The sequence below is a fragment of the Erythrolamprus reginae genome, chromosome Z, assembly GCF_031021105.1.
Source record: "Erythrolamprus reginae isolate rEryReg1 chromosome Z, rEryReg1.hap1, whole genome shotgun sequence".
In the NCBI taxonomy this organism is placed as follows: Eukaryota; Metazoa; Chordata; class Lepidosauria; order Squamata; family Dipsadidae; genus Erythrolamprus; species Erythrolamprus reginae.
The window spans coordinates 146,999,864-147,021,791 of NC_091963.1; the positions used below are offsets into that span (position 1 = coordinate 146,999,864).

Consider the following 21,928-nt stretch of genomic DNA (forward strand, 5'->3'; position numbering starts at 1 on the left):
ATCCATCCAACCGGTCGAGCACGCGGCTGCGCCTTCCCTTGTCAGGCTGCATTCTTTTTACAGGGCAGCCCCTACCCCCCCCCCCCACCTGCCCGTCCAGCCGATCAAACGCACAGCAGGAACCTTCTCTTCGCAAGCTGCATCCTTTTTATAGGACGGGCCCCCTCCCCTCCCATCCAACCAGTCAAACATTTTCCATTAGAGTACGTGCCTCCCCCCTTTAAAGGCCAAACACTCCCCCCCACCCCAAACCCCCAACACTTTACCCTTAGATTATCCACGGTTGACCTATCCAGATTCCTAAGAGGTCAGTAAGGGGCGAGTACAAGTGCACTAGAGTGCCTTCCGTCCCCTGTCCCATTGCTCTCCTATATCTCCTGTACCTTTCCTCTATTCCTATATCTCTTCTTCTATTCTTTCATTGATATGTTCTATTACTATACCTTCTTTTCTATTCTTTCATAGATATATTTTACTATGAGTATCTCCTCTATAACCTTCATCATGTATTTTACTCTGTGTGTGTGTGTGTGTGTGTGTGTGTGTGTATATATACACAGTATATGTTTTCGTAGATTTTCACGGGTATATGTATGTAGATTGTTCTGAGTTCGGGTTTTGCCCCGTGTAATATTTTTAAATTTAAAATATTACACGGGGCAAATCATCAGGCTGAAGTTCCAAGCTTCGTGCTGTTGTAAAATGGAATTTTACAACAGCACGAAGCTTGGAACTTCAGCCTGATGATGGTGAATGTGATTTCACCGAAACGTCGCATAGACATGCAAAATATTACACAGGGCAAAATCTACATACATATACCCGTGAAAATTTATGAAAACAAATATACACACACACACACACACACACACACTAAAACCCTCATTGTGTATTGGACAAAATAAATAATTGTTTTTAAAAAAATCCAACTGGTCAAGTGTCCAGCAGGAACCGTTCCTTAGCAGGCTGGCAGAGTCCATCCCTATTATAAGTCAGCCTCCCCATCCAACCGGCCGAGCGCGCTGGATGGTTCCAGACAAAGGGCATTGAAAGCAACCAATGCTCCACATTTTGGAAAGTAGTTTTGTGTGTGTGTGTGTGTGTGTGTGTGTGTGGTGTCCAGAGAGCTAAGAGGCCTGTTGCTCATCCCATCTGAAACAATCCCCCCCCTTTCCCCTTTCCCCAGCAGAGATGTGGCTGCTTATAGCAGGTCAGCTGTGCCCTTCCCCCAAACAGCCTGCAGTACCCAGGTTGAGTATTAAGCCTGGCACATGAGAAGGGCACCTTTCAGAAGAGGGTGGGGTCTGTATGCTCTTGGGCAGTGTGTGTGTGTATGAAGATATACCCTCAGTCCAGAATCCACTCTGAGCACAGGGCCCATCCAAAGGACACTGGGATCTGGAGCATGAGGGTTGGGAGGGGCTCTTTTCACAACCTTCTAATCCTTTAATTTGGGCTAGAGTTGGGGGGGAGGGGCTGGATGGAAAAAAATCCTTTTAAAAATTGCAAATAGTTGTAGTGGAATGAATTAAAAATATCTACCTATCTATCTATCTATCTATCTATCTATCTATCTATCTATCTATCTATCTATCTATCTAATCTACCTATCTACCTACCTCTATCTATCTTTCTCTGTCCATCTATCTATCCATCCAATCTATCATATCATCTATCTATCTATCTATCTATCTATCTATCTATCTATCTATCTATCCATCCATCTATCTATCCAATCTATCATATCATCTATCTGTCTCCGTCTATCCACCCATCATCAATATCTTTCTAATCTATCATTCTATCATCTATCTATCTATCTCTATCCATCCATCCATCATATCATCTATCAATCTAATAATATCTATCTGTCTGTCTATCCATCATCAATATCTTTCTAATCTATCATTCTATCATCTATCAATATCTATCTATCTGTCTGTCTGTCTGTCTACCTACTACCTAATCTATCAATCTATCAATCAATCTCTCTCTCTATCCTATCATTCTATTATCTATTAATCTAATTGTTATATTAAGAGATGATAAATGATAGGATAGTTAGATTGACAGATCTCTCTCTCTCTCTAATCTACACCTAATCTATCTCTCTCTACCAGCCTGCCTGCCTATCATCTCTCTCTCTATCCCTTCGTGAAAGACAGCTCTGGGATGTGAGAAAGGACAGAGGGTATGGCATCCACCTTTCCAGGTACACCTTTAAAGCGATCAAAAAACCACAGTCACTTTCTTAGCCATATTGTGTCACAAACCTCATCTCTTTCCTGCAACTTGTCCGTTATGAGAGACTGTACCCCACCCGTGCTCGGCAGCACAGCATTATCTCCTGGGCTTTGGGGGTGCCCCGTTCCCCCCCCCAAATTGATTCGGCCTTCCCAAGTCGGGGCCCACTGCAGGCGGCGCACCAGCTACCCCATCCTGGCTCAGCCCTCCACCCACCCCAATACTCACATTTTGCTGCGCGGCGGCTCCACCGTGTGCGAAGGCTCCGAGGTGAGAGCCCCGACTTCTTGGTCAGGCTTCTCCGTTGGAATGAGGGGCTCTGGGCTGTCCTGTGGGGCGGAAAGGCTTAATTTAGCAGGAAGGGGCCACAGGGCCAGGTCCACTGACTGCCCCCCCCCCTGAATTCTCAGCGGAAGCAGAGCTGGGACACTCCCCGTCCCCCGGAACGCCCCCGTACTCGTTTTGGAAATGTGCTCTTGGCCTGTATGCTGTCTGCTGGTTGTTGTTGTTGCGGTGGAGTGTGGCTGTGTTGCCTCAGAGGAGGGGAGGGGGTCCTCCTTCTCTCTTCTTCCCTGGGGCTTGATGGGCTCTCTTGGTGCTGGGCAGTGGGGCTGTGGGGCGGGGACCGCGCTTCGGGCAGGGAGGGCTCTTTGGTAGGGGGGAAGCTGGTGCTGTCCCGCGAAGCATCACGGCTGGGAGACTGAGGGAAAAAGAGAAGAGAAAGGCAAAGAGAAATGTTTGACACGTCTAGGTTCTTCTGCTGTTCTCTGAAAAGGCTGGGTTTCTTCCTTTCTTTCTTTCTTTCCTTTCTTTCTCCTTCTATGTTATTCCCTTTTCCTTCCTCCCCTCTCATTGCTTTCCTTCCTACTTTCCTCTCCCTCCTTCCTCTTTCCTCCCTTTCTTTTTCCTTTCTCTCTTCCCTCCCTTCCTTCTTTTTTCTCCCCTTTCCCTTTTCTCCTTTCCTTCCTTCCTTTTTCCTCCTTTCTTTCTTCCCCCCTTTCTTCCTCCCCTTCCGTCCTTCCTCTCCCTTCTTTTTTCTCCCCTTTCCCTTTTCTCCTTTCCTTCCTACCTCTTTCCTCCTTTCTTTCTTCCTCCCTTTCCGTCCTTTTTTCTCCCCTTCCCCTTTCCTTCCTTCCTTCCTACCTCTTTCCTCCTTTCTTTCTTCCCCCCTTTCTTCCTCCCCTTCCGTCCTCCCTCCCTCCCCCTTCCTTCCTCTTTCTTCCTTTCTCTCCTTCTTTTCCTTCCTTCCACTTTTTTCCCTTTCCTTCCTCACCCTTTCTTCCTCTTTTCTTTTTTCCTCGTTCCCTTCCTTCCTTCCATCCGCCCGTCCCCTCCTTTCTTCCTCCTCTTCCTCTTTCCTCTCTTCCTTCCTTTTTTAAGTCATTCATTCAATTTTTATAAACACAAATTCAGGCAGTTTTCAACCTACGACAGTTCATTTAGTGACCAAACCTACAAGAGCCCTGGGGAGAAAAAGTGACTCAAGAGCCATTTCTCACACGGTTGCAACTTACCCACATAATCATGTGATCGAAATTCCAATGCTTGACCACTGGCTTGTATTTATACTGTTTGTGTGATCCCAGGGTCATATGACATCCCACCCCGCACCCGCTCTTGCCAATGTCCAGCCAGCACAAACCACGGGAAAACCAAATTTTGCTGAAGAACTGCAATGATTCACCTAACAACGCGTGGGAAGGAGCTGTAAAATGGAGGTACGTCTCACACAGCAACGGGAATTTTGGGCTGTTGTGGTCGTATGTCAAGGACTAGCCGCTCCGAGTCCTTGGAGAGGGGCAGCATACAAATTTAATAAATTAAATTAAATTAATAAATTTAAATTATGAAGATCAGGGGGGGAAGTTCTTGAGCTGGGGTGGTTTTCTTGCAGGTGTTTCATATTGTATTTATTTAATTGGATTTATATGTTTCCCCTCTCCAAAGACTCAGGGCGGCTTACAACACATAATATCTAATACAAATCTAATAAATAATAATAGTAATAATAATAATAATAATAATAATAAGAAGAAGAAGAAGAAGAAGAAGAAGAAGAAGAAGAAGAAGAAGAAGAACAATATAATATAATCATCTAAATCCAATTAATTTAAAAAACTAAATTTATTTATTTATTTATTTATTAGATTTGTATGCCGCCCCTCTCTGCAGACTCGGGGCGGCTCACAGCAATAATAAAAATAATATACAGTAACAAATCTAATATTTAAAAATATCTAAGAACCCCTTATTTAAAAGCAAAACATATACACAAACATACCATGTATAAACTGTATAGGCCCGGGGGAGATGTCTCAATTTTATATATTTATATATATTAGATTTGTATGCCGCCCCTCTCCGAAGACGCCGACATGCCTGACGGCAGAGGTGGGTTTTAAGGAGTTTACGAAAGGCAAGGAGGGTGGGGGCAGTCCTAATCTCCGGGGGAAGCTGGTTCCAGAGGGTCGGGGCCACCACAGAGAAGGCTCTTCGCCTGGGTCCCGCCAGACAACATTGTTTCGTCAACAGGACCTGGAGAAGGCCAACTCTGTGGGACCTAACCGGTCGCTGGGATTCGTGCGGCAGAAGGCAGTCCCAGAGATATTCTGGCCCGAAGCCATAACCAACGCTTTGAATTGTGACTGGAAACTGATCGGCAACCAATACAGACTGCGGAGTGTTGGTGTGACATGGACATACCTAGGGAAGCCCATGATTGCTCTCGCAGCTGCATTCTGCACAATCTGAAGTTTCCGGACACTTTTCAAAGGTAGCCCCATGTAGAGAGCGTTACAGTAGTCAAACCTCAAGGTGATGAGGGCATGGATGACTGTGAACAGTGAGTCCCGGTCCAGGTAGGGACCAGGCGAACCTGGGCAAATGCCCCCCTCGCCACAGCTGAAAGGTGTTTCTCTAATATAAGCTGTGGATCGAGGAGGACGCCCAAGTTGTGGACCCTCTCTGAGGGGGGTCAATAATTCCCCCCCCCCAGGGTAATGGACGGACAGATGGAATTGTACTTGGGAGACAAAACCCACAGCCACTCCATCTTATCAGTGTTGAGTTTGAGTCTGTAAATTAATAGTAAACCCAGTATTATTAGGAAAGACCAATCCTGCAGTTCTTTAAACTAATCTAACTAATGGCATCGGATCAGAGTATCTCCGGGACCGCCTTCTGCCGCACGAATCCCAGCGACCAGTTAGTTCCCACAGAGTCGGCCTTCTCCGGGTCCCGTCGACTAAACAATGTCTTTCGGCGGGACCCAGGGGCAGAGCCTTCTCTGTGGCAGCCCCAACCCTCTGGAACCAGCTCCCTCCAGAGATCAGCATTGCCCCCACCCTCCTCGCCTTTCGTAAGCTCCTTAAAACCCACCTCTTTCGTCAGGCATGGGGGAATTGAGATATTCCCTTCCCCCAGGCCTATACAATTTCATGGTATGCTTGTGTGGATGTTTTATTTTTTAATAAGGGTTTTGTAGTTATTTCAATATTAGATTTGTCATATATTGTTTATTATTGTTGTGAGCCGCCCCGAGTCTACGAAGAGGGGCAGCATACAAATCTAATTAATTAATTAATTAATTAATTAATTAATTAATAATCTCCCCACCTCGTTTTCCTTTTTTTGGGGGGGACAGGAAGTGCATCTTTTTTTTAAAGAAAAAAACCTGAAAATGCTCGACTGGAAGCGAAGCAGGAAGGTGTCTAAAATCCGATGATTTCTTTACCTCAAATGTTCACATTATCTGCTGAGGGGGAAAAAAAACCCAACTTGTTCTGAGCTGGAAATATAGATTTGTTTTCAAAAAGAGTTTGGCCCAGTCGGGAAATGGGCTGTTTTGGGCCTCCAGAGGGCCGCTGGGGTAGGGAGGCTATTTTCACCCTAACCAGGCTTCAAGAAAGCCTCTGGAGCCTGGGCGGGTGAAAAACGGCCCTACCAGGCTCACATGGGCCAGTCGGTAAATGGGCCATTTTTGGCCTCCAAAGGGACCATTTTCACCCTACTCAAGCTCCAAGAAACATAGAAGACTAACAGCAGAAAAAGACCTCACGATCCATCTAGTCTGCCCTTGTGCTATTTCCTGTACAGTGGTACCTCGAGATACGAGTTTAATTCGTTCCTGACCTGGGCTCTTAAGTCGAGCAGCTCTTATCTCGAACGACTTTTCCCCATAGGAATTAATGTAAATAATTTTAATTGGTTCCAGCCCTCAAAAAACTCACAAAGTTAGTCTAAATTATGCAGAAAGACAAGTTTTTAATGAAGAAATGTACATGTACATATAAATGAATAATGAAGTTTCTTTCACTTAACTTGTAAACTTTCTTAAACTTTTAAATTTACATATGTTCAACTTCTCTGCCACCCAATCCTGTAGGACAGAGGTCCCCAACCCTTTTTGCACCAGGGACCGGCTTTAAGCGATCAAGAGAGGAATGGGATAAATGAATGGACGGAGGGTGGGAAGGAAGGAAGGAAAGAGGGAAGGGACAGGAACAGAGGAAGGAAGCAAGGAAACTTATGAAAGGGGAGAGTAAGAGAGGAATGAGTGAAGGGAGGGAGGGAGGGAAGAAGGTGGGAAGGAGAAAGAAAAGAAGAAATAGAGGAAGGGAAGGTAAAAGAGAGAAAGAAAAAGAGCTAACTTCCGCGTTCAGCTTCAGGAGACAGCTGCGAAGCCGTGCGCGTGTTTTAAAAGGTTGCAGCCGGCCTGGGGGGCTCGGGGGGGGGCTGGCAAGCCCCCCAGGCTGGCTGCAAGCACCCCCCGAGCCCCCCAGGCCGGCTGCAACCTTTTAAAACACGCGCGCCGCTTCGCAGCTGTCTCCTGAAGCCGAATGCGGAAGTTAGCGTTCGGCTTCAGGAGACAGCTCCTTGGCGCTTGTATTCCGAATTTGGGCTTGTAAGTAGAACAAAAATATCTCTCCCCTCCCAGCTCTTATCTCGAGTTGCTCGTAAGTAGAGCAGCTCTTATGTCGGGGTTCCACTGTATTTTATCTTAGGATGGATATGTTTATCCTCTAGAAAGCCTCTAGAGCCTGAGCAGGATGAAAAACAGGCCTAGTGGGCCCACCAGAAGTCAGGAAATGGGCTGTTTTTGGCCTCCAGAGTGCCTTGGGGGGGGGGAGGACATTTTCATCCTACCCAGGCTCCAAGAAAGCCTCCTGGACCTGGGGAGGGTGAAAAACGGGCCTACCAGAAATCGGGAAATGGGCCATTTTCAGGGTTAGGGAAATGTGCAGGCGGCAGAGCAGCGTGAGGTGCGTGTTTGTCACGCATGCACGCGCAGGGGGGTGAAGCATGTGAAAGGACATTGCATTATGGGTGTAGGCACAAGCATGCTAGGGCACGCACGCTTTCAGCACCCAAGGAAAAACAGGTTCACCATGACTACTCCAGGGCCTTGGGTTCAAAATGCGGCCTTGCTATCAAAGAGCTATGCTTGGCTTAAAAGCACAACCGAACAGCAAATTTTCTGCCGTTAACTGTATGCAGGTATTCCATCCTAGGTAGAGGCAGATATTTCTCTCTCCCTGGCCACAATATATCTGCCAAACAAAACTCCGCAATGGCAACAGGAAGAGCATCTGGCTAGTAAGCACTCAGCAACTATGTAACACTCAGCAACATAGTTTTATGTATGCTTGTATTGCATGGTTTTAAATGACGGGTTTTTAGATGTTTTTTAAATATTAGATTTGTTACATTGTCACATTGTTATTATTATTGTTGTGAGCAGTCCCGATTCTACGGAGAGGGGCGGCATACAAATCTAATAAATTATTATTATTATTATTATTATTATTATTATTATTATTATAATATTGTGGATGTTGTTGTTCTTATTATTATTATTATTATTTATTTATTATCTGAGCAACTGTGACTCCACCCCACAAGGGATTATGGGGTTATTAAAAGGAGAGGGTGATGATGATGATGATACGAGTAGCCCTCAACTTATGATTAATTGAGCCCCAAATTTCTGTCGCTGAGTGAAAGATTCATTAAGGGGGTTTTGCCTCAGTTTTTAACCTTTCTTGCCACATTTGTGGGGTGAATTCCTGCAGTTTTTAAGTTAGTAACCCGGTTGTTAAGTGAATCAGGCTTTCCCCATTGATTTTGCGCATCGGAAAGGCAAAAGGGGGGTCGGTCACGTGACCCTGGGATGCTGTGACCTTCATAAATATGTACCAGTCGCCAAGTCTCCCGAGTTTTGACGACGTAATTATGGAGGATGGTGAAAAGGTATTAAAGAAAAAAACATAAATCCTTTTTAGCAGTGCCGCTGCAACTCTAAACAGTCACTAATTGAACTGTTGTAAGTCAAGGACGACCTGGGCACAAACAACCCCCACTCCCGAACCCACTCACCTTGCTGTTGCTGCTGCTGCTGGAACGGGAATGGGAGCCCGAACTGCTACGACGTTCCGAGCCTGAGCGGGATCGAGATTCCAAAGCTGGCCGCTTCCGAGCCGGTGATTCAGAGGAGGCAGAGTGGGTCCTCCTACCCCGGGGGCGAGGTGGCGAGCTGCCCGGAGAGCGGGAACGAGAGCGGGAGGAGCTGGAGGACGATGATGACGAGGAGCGGGAGCTGCCAGGCTGGTGTAGCGGGAGCGCCAAGGGGGATGGCGAGGCTCCCAGGCTGGCTGCGGCGGGTGCTTCCTGAGCGCGGGGAGATGGCTGAGAGAGCTGAGGAGGGGCTTCATCTTCTGCGGGAGCGAGTTCCGCGGGAGCTTCCTTAGTTAGGAGTGGTGGTGGCGGCTCGTCCCCCCGTGGATCCTGTTGGGACTGTTGTGCTTCGATCAGCTGCGGGGGAGATGGCGAGGCTTGTACCAGCGCCGCAGCGGCCGCAGCCGCTTCTTCCTCTAGGCTGTGCAGCACCTGGGCTCCCGTCTCTTCTGGGGTCCCCCCGCTCTGGGGTTTGCCCTCTTTCTGCAAGACAACAGCCACCGGGGTCTCCCCCTGCTCCATCTCCTTCTTCTCCTCCTTCTTCTCCTCTTGGGGAGTTTCGGTCGACCTCGGCTCCTTCGGAAGGCCTGGGTCTTCCTCCGTCTCCATTTTTAAGGCTTCGGGTAAAGGGGGCGCAACCTCCTTCGCGGGATCCGGGAGGGGATCTTTTTCCTTGGGGGATTCCTCCGGGGTTGGAGCCACCTGCTGCTTTTCCCCGGGGTCTGTCTCCAGAGGCTGAGCCTCCTCGTCTTCTGACTTCTTTAAGTGCGCGAGGACAGGCATGGCGGCTTCGCCGCTTGGGCTGTCTGGCGTCTGAGAGGGAGTCTCCGTTTGCTGGGCTTGCAGAACGATGGGCAGGGAAGCTTGGAACATGCCCGTCTCTTGGGGAGCTGGCATGCCCGGCTCCTCCGGCCTCATGGGTGTCTGGCCAACCAGCAATGGGGGCGCATCTTCCTCTTCTTCCTCCTCCTCCTCTTCTTCTTCCTCCTCCTCCTCCTCCTCTTCTTCCTCCTCCTCCTCTTCTTCCTCCTCTTTGACTGGCACCCGCTGGGCAGCTCTCCGGCTCCGAAGGGAGGTCTCCCGCTCTTCGCTCACCAGCGCATGGCCACCTCCTGCGGTCTTCACCGTTCGGGCCTAAAGGAGAAAGGTAGGATAGATTACTTTATTGAAAGAGCCCCGAAAGAGTGGTGCAGTGGCCTAGAGGTGGGAGCTCTCGCCTCACGAATCAGCAGGCTGCGAATTTGATTCTAGGTAGAGGCAGATATTTCTCCATCTGGGCATACTGAGAAGGTATCTGCTGAATATAACTCTGCGTTAGTGACAGGAAGGGCATCCAGCCAGTAAACACTCTGCTATCCGTTTTCTGCACTCTTGTTTTCAACTGAGCCACGGAAACGTATCCCTCCCAACGAGCGGACATGATAGCTGTATGCAGGTATATGATGGGTTGCCACAAAGAGGAGGGTGCCACTCTATTCTCCAGAGCACCAGAGGGCTGGACAAGGAACAACGGCTGGAAGCTGACCAAGGAGAGATTCAACCTAGAAGTAAGGAAGAACTTCCTGACGGTCAGAGCGATCAACCAGTGGAACAACCTGCCTGGGGAGGTTGTGAACTCCCCAACTCTGGACACTTTCAAGAGGAGATTGGAGTGCCACTTGGCTGGGGTGCTTTAGGATTCCTGCTCAGGGTTGGACTTGATGACCTGCATGGTCCCTTTCAACCCTAACAATGAATAAATAAATAAAAATAAATAAATAATATTTTTTTCCTTTTATACAAAATCTTCACTTTTTAGTTAAAGCTGCTAGAAAGATGGAGCAAATATTATTGAAATGAATTAAAGATGTTTTATTAGTTTTCTATATAAGAAGGCCTTTGCGTTCTTATCTATGTATATTAAGCCTTGAGGGCTTAAGCCTATATGTATTTTCATTTATGTATGTTTTTATGTCGGAGAAATTTAAAAAAAAAAATTATAACAGCCCCCCCCTTCCCCTCCAAAAAGGATAACAATACTCATTTTAAACAACATCAAATTTGGAATACACTGTTGACATACTGGCGGAAAGTTAGGAAAAAACAATATAACGAAATACCCAGATGGCTATCTACATTAGAAGCCCAAATTCATCCAAATATAATTAGCCAAGAACAAATAATAACCTATGAAGCCCTATTAAATACCAAAGGAAGTCTAACAACTAGAGAAAGACTTAAAGAGGAAGGCATAGTAATAGATTGGCTGCCATATTACCAAATTCAAAGTAGATACAAAAAGGACTTGGTGAAATCCGGAATATGTAAAAAACAAAATGAAATAGACAAAATATTGATAGGATCTGATAAAAAATTTATAACCAAAATGTATACTTATCTACTAAATCATGAAAACATCGAAGAAATAGTTAAACCTAATATGATAGCTTGGATGACCAACTTCGGCTATGCAATTCAACTAGAAGACTGGGAAAAACTATGGTCAGTTAACTATAAGATGACTTTGTCAACACCATACAAAGAAAATCTTTATAAAATGTTCTTCCGATGGCATTATGCGCCAGACCGCTTAGCCAAAATGAATGTAAATATTAGTAACAAATGGTGGAAGTGTAAAAAAGAGGTAGGAACATACTACCACATATGGTGGCAATGTAAGGAAGCAAAAAAATTCTGGATCCAAATTCGGACATGGATGGAAGAAATACTGGGCTATAAACTTGAGATAAAACCGGAAATGTATTTATTAGGCATAATCAGAGGCAAACATAGCAAAGAAAATTACTACTTAATAAACCACTTACTTACTGCTGCAAGATTAGCATATGCACAAGTTTGGAAACAAGAAAAGACTCCAAACAAAGAAATGGTGATTAAAAAAATATTAGACTGCGCCAAATTTAGCAAATTAACATGAGACACAAAACCAACAAAATAAGGACTATTACAACGTGTGGGGAAAAATATACAACTGGGTGGAAGTTAAGAAAAAGGTATAGCAAATAGAATTGTAAAAGATAAACCTTGTAAATATATACAGTGATCCCTCGAGTTTCGCGATCTCGATCTTCGCGAAACGCTATATCGCGATTTTTCAGAAAATATTAATTAAAAAATACTCCACTCTTCTCTCTCTCTCTTTCTTCCTCTCTCTCACTCTCTTCCTTCCTTTCTCATCTCTTTCTTTCTTTCCTTCTCTCTCTTTCTCTATCTCTCCCCCTCTTGCTCTCCCTCTTTTTCTCACTTTCCCTCTCTCGTGCACCGAGCGGCGGGCAGGCAGGCGGCGGACAAGCGGCGGGCGGACAAGCGGCGGGCGGACAAGCGGCGGGCGGACAAGCGGCGGGCAGACAAGCGGCGGGCGCAGCAGCAGCGAGGAGCCGAAGATCGGGGTTTCCCCTTTGCGGCAGCGGCGGGGAAACCCCGATCTTCGGCTCCTCGCTGCTGCGGCGCTGCAGAGCAGATCAGTTGCTGGGCGGCGGAAGGAACCTTCCCTGGGTCTTCCCAGGTGCGGAAGTAAAATCACCATCTGCGCATGCGCGGCCATGGAAAAAAAGGGCGCGCATGCGCAGATGGTGTTTTTACTTCCGCACCACTATATTGCGAAAAATCGAGTATCGCGTGGGATCTTGGAACGTAACCCTCGCGATACTCGAGGGATCACCACTGTAAATCGTAAATGTTCAATGTTGTATTGTATGATGTCTAAATGTTTGTATGTCAAAAAAATAAATATAAATATAAAAATAAAAAAACCCCAATACTACTATTCAATTCAATCCACCAAAATAGAACTGGAAGGGACCTTGGAGGTCTTCTAGTCCAACCCGCTTCTCAAGCAGGAGGCTCTACACCTGTAATGGTGAAACTATGTGAGTGCCTCCTGCCAGCCAGCTGGTCGTTTGGTCTCTGCCGTGTATGCGTGGAAAAGGGAACACATGCGGAGCATGGCGCACGCGCAGGGGGCGCTCGCATTGCATTTTGGGGAGTTTTGGGTGGTATCCACATGTACCCCCACGTCCTGTTTTGAGCCTGGAAGGCTGCCTGCACCAACTTGAAAGCCAAACTTGGGCAAGGGGTGCATGTGTGGAGGACTTGTGCGCATGCGCAGGGGGATACATGTGTATATCTATAGGATTGATAGTGAACCGGTAGTGGCGTCACATAGCCGGTTCTATTGGTGCCACTCCATGGACACCACCATCTTTTTTTGTGGTGGTTTTTCTTTAAAGGGGGAAGGTACTGATGTTTGCTTTGGCACGGCACACGTGCAGCCATCTCGTTTTTGAACTTGTGTGTGTGTATGTGTTATTTTTGGCTTGTTTTCTCAGCACTGGTGCATGTGCGGGGAGGCATGTGCAGGGGGGCGCTCGCATTGCATTTTGGTGCAAAATGAGAGACTCAATAATTCCCTTATACAATGACAGATGGGGAGACTACAGTGTTCCCTCGATTTTCGCGGATTCGAAATTCGCGAAAAGTCTATACCACGGTTTTTCAAAAATATTAATTAAAAAATACTTTGTGCGTTTTTTCCCCTATATCACGTTTTTCCCCGCCCGATGACGTCATATATCATCACCAAACTTCCGTCCCCCTTTAATAAATATTTTTTAAAATAAACTTTAATAAATAAACATGGTGAGTAATAATCTAAATGGTTGTTAAGGGAAAGGGAAATTGCACTTTAGGGGTTTAAAGTGTTAAGGGAAGGCTTGTGACACTGTTCATAGCCAAAAATAGTGTACAGTATTTACTTCCGCATCTCTACTTCGCGGAAATTCGACTTTTGCGCGCGGTCTCGGAATGCATCCCCCGCGAAAGTCGAGGGAACACTGTATACTATTCTATTATCCTCTGTTTTATTCTCTTCTATTCCATTCCATCCTGTTCCACTCCACTTTTCTATTGTTCTGTTCTTTTCTGTCCTATTCTATTCTATTTCTTTTCTATATTCTATTCCATATTTCCTATTCTATTCCATATATTCTCTATTCTATTCCTATTCTATTCTAATCTATTATTCTGTCCTGTTCTGTTCCGTACCATTCCATATTTTCTGTTCTGTTCTGTCTCCTATCCTATCATTCCATCGATTTTGCTATTCCTATTCCTACTATATTCTACTCCTATTCTATTCCATTCTTCCATCTAAAAAACCCTTCGTTTATGAATAGAAACAGCAGCCACCCCACCACCTTGAATAATAGTGGTGCCAACTGTCACCTATTTCCAAAGAGGAATGAAAGGATAACAGGTGTGTTAAGCCCACCTTCTTGCCTGTAGAAAGCACAAAAGGAATAATAATAATAATAATAATAATAATAATAATAATAATGATAATAATCATCATCATGATATTACTTGATGGCTTCCCAAACGTGGCCAGAAAGGCGGGGAGCCCACCCTCATTTGTTCCCGCCAGTCCCCTCGCCCCCATCGACCCCCTTCCGCCTCCCTCTTCAGAGGCAGGTGGTCTCTGGCCAGGCTGAACCTTCCCGCCCCACCTGTGCTCCTGCCATTTACCTGCCTCACCCGGGAGAGATGTTCTTCTGGTTTCCGGGTTTCCTCTTCATCCGATTCGTCCCTCTTCCGCGAGATGGCACAACTTTTGCCTGGCAAAATAACAAATGTCCTTGTTAGCCGCCCTAGAGTTTGCGAGAAGGGCAGCCTATAAGTCTAATAATTAAATTAAAACTAAATATTATTTTAAAATAAAATTTATTGGCTGCTCATCTTACTACGTGATAGCTCGGGAGGGGGGGGTGCCTTACGCTCGTAAAACATAGACAGTCCTCAACTTATGGCCACGATGGTTGCTAAATGAACTCTTGTAAGTCGAGGCCTACCTGGACCTTACAGGTAGGTCTTGACTTATGACCAGGATGGAGCCCAAGATTTCTGTTGCCGAGACATCGGTGAAGCGAACTTGACTCTGTTTCACGAATTTTTCTCGCCACAGCCGTTAAGTGAAATCACTGGCGGTCGGACGAGTTCGTAACCCGATCGTTGAGCAAATTGGGCTTTTCCCATTAACTTGGCTCGTCGGGAGGTCGCAAGAGGGGAACCACAAAAAAGGGTTATTTCGCTTCAGGCAGTGTTCAGATTACGGCCCTGAAAAACAAAAGGCGCCTCATTGCCATTTTTCACATTTAGGAGCTTGGTAGCATTCTCAACAGCCACGCGATCAAAATTCAAGTGTTTGGCAAAACCAGATTCGTATTTACGACGGTCGCAGTGTTCCGGGGGGATGGGGGGGCATCACGTGATCTCCTTTTGGCGACCTTTTGACAAACAAAGTCAACGCAGAAGCTGGATTCGCTTAAGAATCAGGTGACATGACTAAAAAAATACAACGCTTCACTTATCAACAGTGCCAAGAAATGAAATCTGGGCCTCAATTATGGTCGTAAGTTGAGGATTGCCTGTTTTTCTGTCCCCTCATCCCCCCCCCCGAGATCATTTGACAAATACTTTTAATTTTCTTCAAGCTGTATGTTTCCAGGATTTATTTATTTATTTATATTATTATTTTATTTAATTATTATTATTTTAATTTTCTCTAAGATGCATGTTTTCAAGCTTTTTACATTTATCTATTTAATTTTATTATTTATTACAGTGGTACCTCATGATACGAACCCGGGGTTCAGAAAATTTTTGCCTCTTCTTACGAACTTTTTTCGCCTTACGAACCCACTGCAGATCACAAAATGGCGCTCCGCTGGGCGCCGCCGCCCGCCTGGCACCTTCTTAAACAGCAGGGGGACTTCTCGGCGTTCTCCCAAACCCGAAAGTTCGGGTTCGGGTTCCAGAGGCCACTGAGAAGCGCCCGGCTGTTTCAGAAGGTGACAGCTAGGAGCTGCCGCTCGGCGGAGCGCCGTTTTTGTTATTGGCGGCGGTGTTTTCGACCGATCTGGAGGCTGAAAAGGAGGTGGGGAATCCCAATAGGGAATTCCATGGGTGGAGCTTTGACGGTTGAGTTTGAGCTTGTTGACACCCATCCAGACCCCAACAGCCTCCAGACACCGGCACATCACTTCCACTGCTTCGCTGACTGGACATGGGATGGAGATGTATAACGGGGTATCATCAGCATACTGATGATACCTCACCCCATGCCCTTGGATGATCTCGCCCAGCGGTTTCATGTAGATATTAAATAGCAGGGGGGAGAGGACCAACCCCTGAGGCACCCCACAAGGGAGAGACCTAGAGGTTGACCTCTGACCCCCCACTAACACCAACTGCGACAGACCAGAGAGGTAGGAGGAGAACCACTGGAGGACAGTGCCTTCCACTCCCAGCCCCTCCAGCCGGTGCAGAAGGATACCATAGTCGATGGTATCAAAAGCCGCTGAGAGGTCAAGAAGCACCAGGACAGAGGACAAGCCCCCGTCCCGGGCCTGCCAGAGATCATCCATCAGTGTGACCAAAGCAGTTTCCGTGCTGTAGCCGGGCCTGAATCCTGACTGTTGAGGGCCTAGATAATCAGCTTCTTCCAAGGACGGCTGGAGCGCCGCCACCTTCTCAACAACCTTCCCCATAAAGGGAAGGTTGGAGACTGGACAATAGTTGTTAAGAATGGCTGGGTCCAGGGAAGGCTTCCTGAGGAGGGGGCGCACAAGTGCCTCCTTATAAGGAGCCAGGAAGGACCCCCTCCCCAAGGAGGTGATGACAATCTCCTGGACCCAGCTCCGTGTAACCTCTCGGCTGGCCGAAACCAACCAAGAGGGACACGGATCCAGTAAACAGGTGGTGATGGCAGTCCTTCCCTGCTGCAGACACTTTTATTACCCAACTAGGTAACATTATCAGTGTTAGAGGGGAGTCATGTATGTGGAGAGGAGGAGGAGGAGATCTTTGGTGCTGAACTTGGTGGTTTTCTTGCAGATCCCAAGACTATATGTATAATTTTTTATTTAAAGGCGAATGAGAGCAAAGTCGGGAGAACAGGCAACAAACTTCTCCCTGCTCCTTTCCCCCCCCTTTTTCCCTTTCTTTTTTTCTTTTTACTATCCCCCCCTCCCAAACCAGTGATCATCAATTTTTTCTTTTGGATAATTTTTTTTTCCTTTTGGAGAAAATAATTTCTCAGTGGCCTCTTTTAATGGTTCGCTCGTGACCTACACAAATAGTTATGGACTCAGAGGATGCAGAGACTGTGGAGGGGCGAGGCAAGTGTCATGTATTCCTGGCACTTAAGAGTGACAGTGAAAGTGATGAGGGGTCAGAATCAAAACAGCCAGGGTCTTCTGCACTTCCTGGCATGAGTGGGTCAGCACTTCCTGTCAGGAATGACTTTGCATTTCCTGTTAATGAGTGATTCGAGAAGAGGAGGAGACTCTTCTGGGCGCAAGAGTTCAGAGGGCATCCAGAAGACAGGAATGGATGGTTAAGAGAAGAGTCACTCATGAATAGTACCACTGGCTGATAGGTCACACTGTCAGGGTATTTAAAAGTGAGCAGAGTTCCACCTAGTTGCAGAGAACGTGTTTCATTCTAGCAGCTAGTTTGTGATATTTCAGTTGTGTTCTTAGCTTTTTTACGATCTCCAGAATTCAAGTTCACTCTCTTGGATGACTCTGCTTCTGAATATTATTTACAGCCGGGTATTTATTCTCCTGATTATCTGCTACTGGGACTGTAGCCAGCTGATAAGACTCTTTAAACATTTCGGCTAAGCCGTTTGAAACGCTTTAGTTTTAAATTGAACAAACTTGAACTGTAAATAATTCTTGTCAATAGTAAATCCCTTTATTATTGAAAACCGGTGGTGCGCATCTGTTTTCTGGGGGACTCGGTGCTAGAACATAACTCCTCTTCCAGATTTTTTGGATCATAATAACCATCATCCAAATTCTGACATCTTTTATTTTCACGGTTTAATGGCACCAGCCATCATTGCTTACTAGAACAAAACCTTGGAAAATATTGCCAATGTTTTTCTCTTTCCTGAGAGGATGTGGAGAGGGGCAGCATACAAATCCAATAAATAAATAAATAAATTTATTTTCGACTTACAATAGTTCGTTTTCTGAATGTTCACAGTTACCACGCTGCTGGGGGGGGTGGAGGGCCTCGGTTGTGCTTTTCACACTTACAACTAACACACTTACCATCCCCACGGCCCTGTGATCAAAACCCAAGCACTTGGCAAGTGACTCGCATTTATGACGGGTGACAGAGTCACGCGATCCCCTTTAGCAATCGTTTGACTAGCAAAGTCGATAGGGAAGACAGAGTTTCTTAATGACCAGAGGGGAGATGAATAACTTCACAAATGAAGGGATTCGCTTAACAACTAGTGAGGGTGAGAAAAGTCGTAAATGGAGGGGGTAAAACTCACTTAAGGACTGTTTCGCTTAGCAACAGACCCTTTGGGGGGGGGGGAAACAATTGAGATTGTAAGTGGAGGACTGCTTGTGATTTGACATCACAAACAGAAAGACATTCCACAGCTGGCAAGCAGAGCCTCTCTCGGGCACGCAAGCCACTGCCCAGGTCAGCCTCACAGCAGATGCCTCCTGCCAACTGGCTGATTTTTCAAGATATATGGAAGGGGCATATGTGGGGGTAATTTATGCATACATGGGGGGGGGGGTGTCATGGAGTGCGGAGGCCATGGTGCCCATTTTTGGTCCCAGGAGGCTGCACGGAGGCTTGCTAGGCCTAAAATGTGGTATGGTGTGTGTGTGTGTGTTTGTGTGCGGTGCTCGCCACAGCCTGTTTTGGTCCCAAGAGGCTGCAGGGAAGCCAGCGAGGCCCAAAATAAGGTATGTGAAAGTGCAGCACCCACCCTGCATGGTCTGTTTTTGGTCCCAGGAGGCTGCAGGGAGGCCAGCTAGGCCCAAAACAAGGCATGTGGGGGGTTTTGTTCTAAGGAGGTTGCAAGTAAGCCTGTTAAGCCCAAACCGGAGGTGGAAGGGATAGGTTGCGCGTGCATGCATGGGGGAGAGCGTGTGTGTGGGGGTTGTGTGCATGGGGGGAGCATGGGAGGATCGTGCATGCATGCACAGGATGGGCACATTGCATTATGGGTATCAGGACATGTGCCTGCTGCCCCGCATGCCCTTTGAACACACAAGGTGGAAAAAAGCTTCACTCTCACTGATCTAGTGGGAGCAAGGAAAAGAGCCTTCTTCACGGTGGCTCCTTCTCTGAAGAAATATCCTCGCATAGATCAAATTGCCCCCCTGCCCCCACTTTGACGTCCTTTTGCAAAGTCCCGTAGATGTGGTTCTCCCAGTGGATCTGGAGACGACAACCTCCCGGCCCAGCCAAGATGATATGAACCCTACCAAATGGCTGGTCTGATTCTGGTCACATGGAGGTTTATTGGGATTTCAACTATGTAAGCTGCTTGGGTAGATAAGCTTGATTGTCTATGGAGATTCTCCGTTGTTCCACAAAGATGTTTTTTTAATTTTTATTTTTCAAGAAGACAACTCTCTCTGCATATCAGGGCAAAGAACCCCAATTATAAATTAGAAAGGGATGTTGGGTTTTTGGTGGACAGCTCAATGAAGATGTCAACCCGGTGCGCAGCAGCAGTAAAAAAAGCAAATTCCATGCTTGGCCTGATTAGGAAGGGAATCGAAAATACAACAGTAAGTGTTGTATTGCCTCTGTACAAATCGATGGTGAGACCACACTTGGAGTCCTGTGTACAATTCTGGTCACCTCACCTCAAGGATATAATGGAACTGGAAAAGGTGCAAAAAAGGGCAACAAGAATAATCAAGGAAGTGGAGCCCCTCCCTTATGAAACCAGGTTGCAACGCCTTTCTCTCTTCAGCCTTGAAACACAGCGTTTAAGGGGTGACTTGATTGAAGTGTATAAAATCATGCATGGTATAGAAAAGGTGGATAGAGAAAAATTATTTTCTCTATCACACAATACTAGGATGAAGGGGCCCTCCCTAAAGCTCATAGGTAAGAAAGTGAGGACAAATAAAGGGAAATATTTATTCACCCAGACCAGAGGGTCGTTGGTTTATGGGATTCCCTTCCAGAAGAGGTTGTGACAGCTGTCAGCCTGGATAGCTTCAAGGCAGGATTAGACAGATTCATGTATCATAGGTGGTTATTGAAACGGATGTCCATGTGCCGCGTCTATCTATCTATCTATCTATCTATCTATCTATCTATCTATCTATCTATCTATCTATCTATCTATCTACCGTATCTATCTGATTTTTATGCCGCCCTTCTCCTTAGACTCAGGGCGGCTTACAACATTTTAGCAATAGCACTTTTAAACAGAGCCAGCATATTGCCCCCACAATCCGGGTCCTCATTTTATCCACCTATGTTGGTTGAGGCAGGCAGGATTCCCTTGGGTACCATTTGTTGGGGGTCAAGGGAAAGTTTTGTCTTCTCTTCCTGCTCAAGATCCCCAGGGACAATTGGTGGGCCACTGTGTGACACAAAATGCTGGACTTGATGGGCTTTGGCCCGATTCAGCATGGCTCTTCTTAGGTTCTTATAGAGACAGAAACAGAAAACAAACAGACAGCGACACACACACACACACACACACACAGAGACAGAGAGAAAGAAAGAAAGAAACAGAGAGAAAGAAACAGAGACAGAAAGACAGAGAAGACACACACAGAGAAACGGAGAAAGAGAGTCAGAGAAACAGAGACAGAGAACAGATAAAGAGAGAGAAAAACAGAAAGAGAAGGAAACAGCCAGAAACAGAGCGAAACAGAATAAGAGAGAGAAAAACAGAGAGAAAGAAACAGAGACAGAAACACACATAGAGAGAGAGAGAGAGAGATGGGTGGATTACTTTGGCCAATTCCCAACAGGTTCTAGTCCTGCCGCGCAATGAAAGCTGGCTGGGTGACTTTGGACCATTGCCAAGAGACTTTAGGTTGTAGTCCTTCCTTGGCTTGAAACCTGATTGGGTGACTGGGTCAATCACCAGAAGAGTGGGAGTTCTAGTCCCGCCTTAGGCATCCAAACCGCCTGTGGGTGTCTTTGGTCCAGTTCCCCTCTCGCAGCCCAACACACCTCACAGGGTAGTTGTTGTTGTTGCAAAGAAAAAGGAAGTTGTGTTGAATTACGTCGGCTGCCTTGAGTTATTTGAATAAGTAATAAAGAAACATAGAAGACTGACGGCAGAAAAAGACCTCATGATCCATCTAGTCTGCCCTTATACTATTTCCTGTATTATATCTTATAATGCATATATGTTTATCCCAGGCATGTTTAAATTCAGTTACTGTGGATTTATCTACCACGTCTGCTGGAAGTTTGTTCCAAGGATCTACTACTCTTTCAGTAAAATAATATTTTCTCATGTTGCCTTTGATCTTTCCCCCAACTAACTTCAGATTGTGTCCCCTTGTCCTTGTGTTCACTTTCCTATTAAAAACACTTCCCTCCTGAACCTTATTTAACCCTTTAACATATTTAAATATTTCGATCCTGTCCCCCCTTTCCCTTCCGTCCTCCAGACTCTACAGATTTATTTATTTATTATTTGGATTTGTATGCCGCCCCTCTCCGAAGACATGAAGTCTTTCCTGATACGTTTTATGCTTCAGACCTTCCACCATTCTTGTAGCCCGTCTTTGGACCCGTTCAATTTTATCAATATCTTTTTGTGGGTGAGGTCTCCAGAACTGAACACACTATTCCAAATGGAATATTCTATATAGCGGGATCATAATCTCCCTCTTCCTGCTTGTTATACCTCTAGCTATGCAGCCAAGCATCCTACTTGCTTTCCCTACCGCCTGACTGCACTGTTCACCCATTCTGAGACTGTCAGAGGTGGGATACAAATCACTCACTCGAGCGATGGAATACAATGTCCAGTTTGTGGCAAGGTCATTTTTTGCATCTCCTTGATCCGATAGGCACCCAGAAGGAAGCTTGACACATTGTGAAGGTGATGAGTGTGGTTCAAAAAACCAAACAAAGCAAAACCAAACAAAACCACAGGCTGGTTTCCCCGCCCAGCCCATGAATGATGGCTTAATGATGGCTTAAGAGCAGGAGGGATGGAAGGAATAATATGAGACAAACGGCACTTACTTTCCAGGTCGGCAGCCTCCCGTGCTTCCCGTTCCAGACGCTGGCTCAGCAGTTCGTGCTGCTTTTCCAGATATTGCTTAATGATGGTGTTCTGGCTCATTTCTTCCCCGATCTGTGGTTGGAGAGAGAGAAGAAAAAAAGACTTTAGAAGGGCCCAAACAAAGCCTGTCTTCGATCCAGCCCC

The 21,928-nt window shown here is 46.2% G+C and overlaps 1 protein-coding gene across 4 annotated transcripts in view; it reads right to left on the reverse strand.

Moving 5' to 3' along the window:
- Positions 1-21,928, reverse strand: part of ACIN1 (apoptotic chromatin condensation inducer 1) — a 72,965-nt gene that overhangs the window by 22,049 nt on the left and 28,988 nt on the right. For 2 of the 4 annotated variants that reach the window (XM_070726847.1, XM_070726844.1), the window contains exons 3-7: positions 21,745-21,856; positions 14,230-14,309; positions 8,620-9,831; positions 2,702-2,944; positions 2,473-2,573 (exon numbers count right to left, since the gene is read on the reverse strand). In XM_070726847.1, the coding sequence (XP_070582948.1) occupies positions 2,473-2,573; positions 2,702-2,944; positions 8,620-9,831; positions 14,230-14,309; positions 21,745-21,856 (1,748 nt within the window). Of the gene's footprint in view, positions 1-2,472; positions 2,574-2,701; positions 2,945-8,619; positions 9,832-14,220; positions 14,310-21,744; positions 21,857-21,928 lie in introns of all 4 variants that reach the window. The other 2 variants (XM_070726845.1, XM_070726843.1) reach the window with 1 other exon arrangement.